Here is an 8100-nt window from a genome sequence, read left to right on the forward strand (position 1 = left end):
CCCTTTAAATGTTGTAACCTTAATTAGTTACATCCACCTTCCCTCAGGGTTTCCAAACAAGGAACCAGAGAAGAGAGAAGCCATTTTTATCTTGAATAGTTTGAACAATGGAGTTATAAAAGTTAAAAATAATAGGCTCTACTACACAATATTAGAGTTGTGCCTTTTTAGGCCCCCTTCAGAACCAGAGTTTCGATTTTCAATTTTGAAAAAATACTAAACAGGTAATTTTTTTTCAATCGTTAGTTTCCTGCCTGGTGTTATTAATTAAACCTTCTTTTAAGATACTACTTGGAAAAGGACAAGGGAGTTTCCCTAGGGACATTTTGGTAATTTTCTAGCTACAGACTTCTTGTGTGAACTTTTAAGCGTATGAAACCAAATGCACAGAAGAGAAACAAGTCCAGAATGGCTTGCTATGAACAGACATCATGCCCTTCTCAGACACCAAAGAGCTTCTAACTCACACAATGAGAAATGCTGCAGATCGAATCACTTTAACCTGCTATTATATAAGTGGTAGGTATTTAAAGAGTAACAGTAAATGGGTTGGGAAGTTGGCTCAGTGGTAGAGTGCTTGCCTAGCATGCATGAGGCTCTGAGTTTGATTCCTCAGCACCACATAAGCAGAAAAAAGCCAGAAGTGGCATTGTGGTTCAAGTGGTAGAGCGCTAGCCTTGACTGAAGAGCTGAAGGACAGCGTCCAGGCCCAGATTTCAGCCCCCACGACCAACAAAAACAAAATAAAAAACAAAAAAAAAAAAAAAAAGAGTAACAGTAATACGCACACTACTTTCCATGTATAATTTAGGCATCCCTTCTTTATTAAAGAAAAAAAAAATCCTTAGGAATTATGTCAACAGGCTCAATTCTAACTAAGACCTGGAAAGCTACCTCACAGATCTCTCCCCTCCCCCTGGGACGGTACTTTCTGGAATCTTACCCTAGCTTTAGTCTGCAGAAAGACTATCTGTTTCAATGGGATGTGATCATTCCAGGGCTTGAGTCTTTTCAATCAGCTGGTGGCCCTATGGTGTTTAGAGTGGCAGAGGGGAAGTGGCCTGTGGTTAAACAGAGGAAATACCAAGGCATTTAACAGAGCAAATAGTCTCTTTAGTTCCCACCAGGAAGAGCTTCAAAGGCTTGGGGCCTCAAGAAGACAATGTGTTTGTTGTAGGGCCATCAGTCACCTAATCATATGTCAGTCCCATTCAGAACTTCCTGGCAGCAAAGACAAACAAAGCCCAGGAGGACAAGGCATCCCACTGGCTGGAACTAGCCTAGGCAGCCCCAGGGCTGCCAAGGGCAGAAGACCCTCCAAAAGATGGGGGAAAAAGAGATCTGTCAGCTCCACCGTACAATCTGTCAAGCTTGGGTCTACCTGAGCCCCCTCCAGACCCCACATTCTTACAAAAAGCAAGTGGGGCCAAGCTTCCAGAACCTGAAACTCCAAGAAGCAGTAGGGAATAAAAGAGGAAAATAAAGTTGTTGATGGAGCAGCCCCCACAGAAGCAATATCTGCTGGGACATAGGCATGGAAAGTTCAGGGATGAGGAAGAAGGGGGCTTGAAGTAGGGGGGGATGGGGAAAAGAGGAAAGGGAAAGAAAGGGAGAGAAGGAGAGTGGGAGAGAGAGGGGGGAGAGAGAGGGGGAGGAAGGGAGGGAAAGGAGAGGGAGGAGATGGGGGAGAGAGGGAGGGGGAGAGAGGGAGCAAGGGATGGAGGGAGGGAGAGAAGGAGAGGGGGGAGAGAAGGAAAGGGGGAGGGGGAGAGGGAGGGAGGGGGAGAGAGAGAAGGGGGAGGGGGAGAGAGAGAACCCAACATGTTGCAGTCCAAACAAAGCATTAAAAAGTACTCAAAAGACTTAAAAAGTAGTTCCTTCCTTTGTAGGGAAGCTGTATCTTGAACTCTGAGATTCTGATTTGGATCCTGTCCTTACTTCTTCCTGAGGCAGTTTTTCAGACAAACCAGCTGACCTCGGGAGAAACCCAGTTGATGTGTCAGGCTGCCTTCTCTCCAGTCCCAGGCCTTCACCCAAGCCAGGATACCCTGTCTAAATGGCTCTCCAGGGTCCCCCCTTTAACTGCCAGCCAGTCTGACACTTTTATTAGCTAGAGCTCTGACAAAGTCTGCATTCCTAAGTTTGGTGAAATCATTTTAAATCCAAACTCTGGTTGATTTTAAGTATTTAGGATGTGTTTTCTCCTCACCTGCTTGTCTCCTACTAAAGCAATAGGTCTCAGCATTAAGACAGATTCAGAATCCTCACAGGAACTTGTTAATATGCCAATTCCCGGGCTTTATCTCCATCTCATTCTGGTCTCATTAGCTTTGAATCTACATTCTAGCAAGCTCCCAAGGCAATTCTGGACATCATTTTGAGAAATCACTTTTGAAAGGAAAAAAAGGTATTACAATGATCTCATTCAAACAACTAACAAATTGTGAGTTAATAACTAGCACAATATCTAAGCACCTCAGGGACTCAGGGATAGATGGATGGATTTGGGGAGAAGGAATGCTACTCAGAAGAGATTGATATGGCCAAGAAGGTTTCCAATAAGCTAAGCAAAAGAAGCTGGAAAAAAAGCATTGTACTTCTTCTGAAAACATCTCTGAAGAAAAACGTCAACCCAGGGCTGAACAATTTGTAACTAAGATTTCTAGAATGGACACACAAGAGCATGTGTAACATGGTCGACACAGCCACAGGACAGGCAGACCAGACACGGCCTTGAGCTGCAAGTGAATGAAAACACATCCAATTCTGAATCAAATAAACATGCCTGGGCCCACAGCCAAGGAGAATTCTTGGATTGGACTTTTATCAGGGACCTAAATTTTAACCAGCTGGAACTTCTTTTTTTCCAAGTACCACCCTATTCTTTCCTACCTTTTGAGATGAAGTATTTGCCTTAAATGGGAAATCTGTACTTCATTGTAAAGATGATGCCAGAATCCAGAATCCCTGAAGTGCTGCCTTTTTTTTTTTTTTGAGGGGAGTAGTAATTGTGTGGCAAACATTAATAGGCCAGGGAATGTGGTACCTCATTCAGGTAAGAAAGCAATAAATGTCCCTTCCTCCCCATTGCAGGAAAAGCCACTAAACAGAAATCTGTGTGACTCCTTGTTTCATTAATATAGGCTTCTCCACCAGCAAGACAGAGGAAGTTGGAAACCTCACCCCTAGTAACTGGTATGGTTAAAGTTTACTCATCACAAACAAAACCATTTCACTACCAAAAAGCAGAAGTTAAGAGCCAGTGTAATGTGGAGGCCTAAAATCCTAGAAGTTTTACAAATTGTTACTTCTGAAGGTGGTAGTGCAGTATTAATTACTCAAGCAACTGAGTTGCTCTGTCAGGGCTCTGAGTTTTATTTTGTTTTGTTTTTCTGGTTGTTGAGAAAGCATGCCCATAACTCATTTCTAAAATACTAAACTGTGTTCAAGATGGTATCAGCCTCTTAATTGCCCCACAAATAATGAGGAGGTTGTGAAACCTGACCACCTAAACCAGGCCAGCTCTTAGCTCCTCTGAGAGCAGCTCTGAAGGGCCTGTTAGCAGGGCTGCAAGGCCTGGGAAAAAAATGCATTCCTACAGGGACCAAGGATCCTGGAACAAATGGGCCCTGGAGATCAAGGGGGTCACTCATTCAGCTGCTCTCCAGCATCCAGATCCTGCCCCTCCTTTGGGGTTGAATTCTGCACCCTGCTGTCCCTCTCTTGGATTGAGAGAAACTCAGACCTATAGACATCTATTTGTATCACATATAATGGACCCTATTCTGTGTTCCTACATACCCAACTAGATTGTAAGCATTATCAGAGCTGAGGCTGACATCTACAGACTGAGTACCAAGACTGGATTGGGAACTCAGAACCAGTCCCTGAACAAAACGATGCCAAATGGAGCCCCAAGACATAGCAACCTTTGAGACATCTTACTTAGGGAAGTATGGTCAGGGAAAGCTTCCTGCAGGAAGCTGAGAGAGGAGTCTGGAGAAGTAGGAAAGGTAAAGGCAAGAGACACATGTGTGGGGCTGGGAAGGTGGCTCAGTGGTAGAGCGCTTGCCTTGCATGCATGAGGCCCTGGGTTCGATTCCTCAGCACCACATAAGCAAAAAGAAAAAAGCCGGAAGTGGCACTGTGGCTCAAGTAGTAGGGCACTAGCCTTGAGCTGAAGAGCTGAGGGACAGCGCCCAGGCCCAGAGTTCTGGCCCCACGACCGGACCAAAAAAAAAAAAAAAAAAAGAGAGACACATGTGTGAAGACTTGCTGTGGGAAGGCACAAGAGCTTGGTACTGACATCTTCCCCTCCCTTCTTAAAATCTACCACTTAACACCATATTTTTGCAGGAAGGCTACAGAGTATAATGGGTTCAGCTAAGATTTATGAGCTCCAGATTTTGAGACTATCAAGAAACTAATTTAAAGAGACAGTGAACAAATACCAAGTTCAAAGTCTGGTGAGAACCAAGATAGGTATCTCATACTTTCTCAAAGTATAAGAATGCAAAGCAAAGATTCCTGAAGAGGTATCACCTGAGCTGACTGTAGAGATGGCAGGAGAGAAAAGGGCCCAGGAGGAAGGGAATACATGTTCCTGGCGCATGAAAGGCATCAGGAGCTAGAGAACAAGGTAGGAGGGGCACAGGCTGAAGCTGGAGGGGTGGGCATGCAAAGAGGGTAAATTCTAGGAGGCAAGGAGCCACAAATTAGGTTAGGAAGAGCCTGGAAGCTAAGTCCTCCATGCTTCTCCAGGAAGAGAATGATGGTTCAAGGAAAAGATTAGCTGGGCCAAGGCAGGAGCTTGTAGTAGGGAAAAGAAGACCATCATGAGAGTTAAGTGACTAGGATAAGGTCTAACCCTAATTCTGTGGGGGTATAGGATTAGAGAGAACACATTCCCATAGGTGGACAAAACAGCACCACCACTTTGACTTCTTCAGAACATTACCACACCCACTGCATGAAAACTTCACAGGCTATGGATGCTGACACATGAAGTCACCTAGACTACTGCAGGAAAGCAGCAATCTGTCGGTCATGGCAACACATATCTGTAACCCCAGCACTCAGAAAGCCGAGATAGGAGGATTGTCTGTCTCAAAAATGGGAAGGAGTGGGAAAGAGAAGGAAAAGAAAAGAAAAAGACCAAAGGAAAGGAGAAGAAAGTAGAGGAAAGGGAAGGAGTGGGAAGAACCAACTGGATTGAGCCACCAAAGCCACTAGTCACAAACAAACTGGGACTGGAAAGATTATCTAATCAATCTGAATCTAAACTTTTAGCAAGACTGATATCCACAGGGAAAGGAAACCTAGTATCTATTAAAAATGAAAGAGCAATGATGTCTGACTTCAATGAAACAATAAGAAAATGTGACATTTGCTCAAACAGGAAGGAAGGATGGTCTAAACTTACATATTCACTAACAGGTGGGCAGGTTTAACTGACCACGGTGCAGCTACAGGGTTTAAGTACAGCCCTGCCGTTTAACTCCTAACCTGGCTTCCTGGGCCATGCTTCTCTGAAAATGTGGGCCAAGCCAGCTACAGGCACTAGCTTGGTTCCCAGAGGAGTTAGCTGTCCTTGGTCTTCTGTGTGCTCTTCAGAGCTTCCCCGAGGAGGTTAGTCAAGAAAACTACCCTACAGGGCTGGGAAGGTGGCTCAGTGGTAGAGTGCCTGCCTCGCATGCATGAGGCCCTGGGTTCGATTCCTCAGCACTACATAAGCAGAAAAAAAGCCGGAAGTGGCACTGTGGCTCAAGTGATAGAGCACTAGCCTTGAGCTGAAGAGCCCAGGAACAGTGCCCAGAGTTCAAGCCCCACGACCGACAAAAAAAAAAAGAAAAGAAAAGAGAAAGAAAACTACCCAACACTAGCAAACCGCCCCCCCCCTCCCCCGGCCCAAGTCTTTGGCTAATCATCCCTTATTTCCACCCACTTTCTAAGTGAGGAAACTGAGGCTCTTGCTGCCCAGGAGTAGAGCCAAGGCTCTGTTGCTGGCTGCTGGGTGCCAAAGCCTGTGCTCTTTGTACAGGGTTTTAAGGCATGAGAACCCAAACAAGGCAGCTGCCCTGGGCTCAGTGAGAGGCACTCAATGGGAAGACGATAGAATCTGAAGATCCTCAGCTGCTCCAGCCCAGGAATGGATCCAGCAAGGGGCGGGGGGGGGGGGGGGGGGGCCTAGGGGGATGGGGTGTCCCGCGCGTATCTTATTCCCTGTCTCCCACCATTCAGACGTCAAAGGCGCCCCTAAGTACACGGCAAAAGTCTGGGCAACTCCTCAGTATCCTCTCCTCTGGGGAACCTGGCTGAGGTGACAAACCTTTTGGCAGTTAAAAAAAAAAGTAAAACGAACAAACAAAAATCCTTGGCACAAGCTGGGAAGGGGGTGACCAGTAGATCTGTGACACCATCAGCAAGTGAGAAGTTTGGGACGGGTGGAGGGGGGGCTGACCGCCCCACACAGAAGAAACAAAAGAGACTACGAAAGTGGGGTGCACCGTCCCCAGCGCTCCAGGTCCCCTCCTTGGCCTCATGAGTCTTTGCAGAAATGGGGACTGGTGGTCTTGGGTGGGGGGGAAGAACCCCAGACTCGCCTCGAAAGCGCCCCTGCGCACACCTCTGGGGAACTCAGCCCCGATCCGCAGTTCTCGGGGCGAAGTGCCGGAAACAAAGGGTGGGGCGCACGGTCCCCGCCTCGCCGCCGCCCCCCACACCCGCCCTTTGGAATCGGACCCAGCCAGCAGCCGCGCCTCATTAGCAACACAAAGCTGGAGGGCGGCGGCCCCTTTCATCCCCGGCCGGAGCCGGCGGACGCGCGTCCGGGAGGGAAGCAGCGAGGACCGGCCGCCGGAGGTCGCAGACCCCGACCCCAGACCGCGTGTGGCCGCGCGACGCGCGCCCAGGCGCCGCAGCCCGCGAGCACCTGTGCGCGCCGCGCCCCGGTCCAGCCCGCGTCCCGGGCCGGTGTGGACACCCGCCGTTCCTCCACCTTACCCTCCAGCCGCAGGTGTCGGCGCCCCTCGCGCGACCCGAGCCGCCCGCCGCCACGGCCAGCTGCGAGCCGTTGAGGCACGCGTTGACAGTGAAGAAGACGGAGCACAGCTGCAGCCACGGGGCCATGGCCGCGTACCCGCACAGCCCGGCCCGGCCCGGCCCTCCTCTGCGTCTCGGCCGCCTGCAGCTGGCCAGCCCGGAGTGGGCGGTGGTAGCGGTCCCGGTGGAGCGGGCCTCACTGAGCATGCGCCGCCTGCCGTGGCCACGCCCACTCACTCCTCCCCGTCAACTTTTTGGAGCTGTGGCCCAGCCCTTAGCCACGCCCACGCCCCTGCGGAGGCTCGGGCCACTGCGGGCGTCCCCCGTCCCCCGCTTCGGGATTTTTTTTTTTTTTTTCAATCCGAAGGATTTGTCCAAATGATGCCTGTTTCGTGCAAAAACTTGTAAAAACACAAAGGATGTAATAATAGTAATTTTGGTAATAATTTAATAAGCACCTGCTATATGCCAGGTCTCTTCTTGCGTCCTCTCATTCATACTGGAAAAGTGTCAGTGTTGCTGTTACCCGCATAGCCAGGCCATTAGAGAAATCCTGTGATCTACATTTGCTGCTGGGTCTAGAACAAATGATGAACCTCTAGACAGTGCTGTCCCCCCTCCCCAAACTAGAATAAAGATTATGTTAGTTAACAGGCAACAAGTGCTCAATAAATATATTAACTAACTTACCCGCACAAAGCCACACTGCTGGCACTTAGCCCGACTCAGATTCAAATCCAGATCTGCTTGAAAACTGTTCTCAACCACTACACTTGCCAAACTTACCCGATGAAGTATTATTTCAGGAAGAGGAGACTGAGAGACTCAGAACTGTAGTAGCCAATTATGGGACTTGTATGATCCTTTCATCCCTTGGCCTACTAATCTGTGCACTCATCTAGACACCCCCCTCCCCACCCTTTATGCAACAGTTTTCTGAGACTTTCTGTGCTTCCACTCTTGTATGTGTACATAGTCTATTTCTCCATCCTGGATCCACATAGAACTGAAAAAGTTAATTGGACCATTGGCTTCTGAGAAAAACTCTTTGGTGGTGGC

The 8100-nt window shown here is 48.4% G+C and overlaps 1 protein-coding gene across 1 annotated transcript in view; it reads right to left on the reverse strand.

Annotated features, from left to right (window-relative positions):
• The window catches only part of Il17rd (interleukin 17 receptor D), an 87361-nt gene extending 80204 nt beyond the window's left edge, over positions 1 to 7157 (reverse strand). Inside the window, exon 1 of the mRNA XM_042680058.1 lies at positions 7003 to 7157. Within this exon, the coding sequence (XP_042535992.1) occupies positions 7003 to 7128 (126 nt within the window). The 5' untranslated portion in view covers positions 7129 to 7157. The remainder of the gene's footprint in view (positions 1 to 7002) is intronic.
• Positions 7158 to 8100: the final 943 nt, after the last annotated feature.

The sequence above is a fragment of the Dipodomys spectabilis genome, unplaced genomic scaffold (assembly GCF_019054845.1).
Source record: "Dipodomys spectabilis isolate Male_0828 unplaced genomic scaffold, ASM1905484v1 ptg000054l, whole genome shotgun sequence".
Lineage (NCBI taxonomy): Eukaryota > Metazoa > Chordata > Mammalia > Rodentia > Heteromyidae > Dipodomys > Dipodomys spectabilis.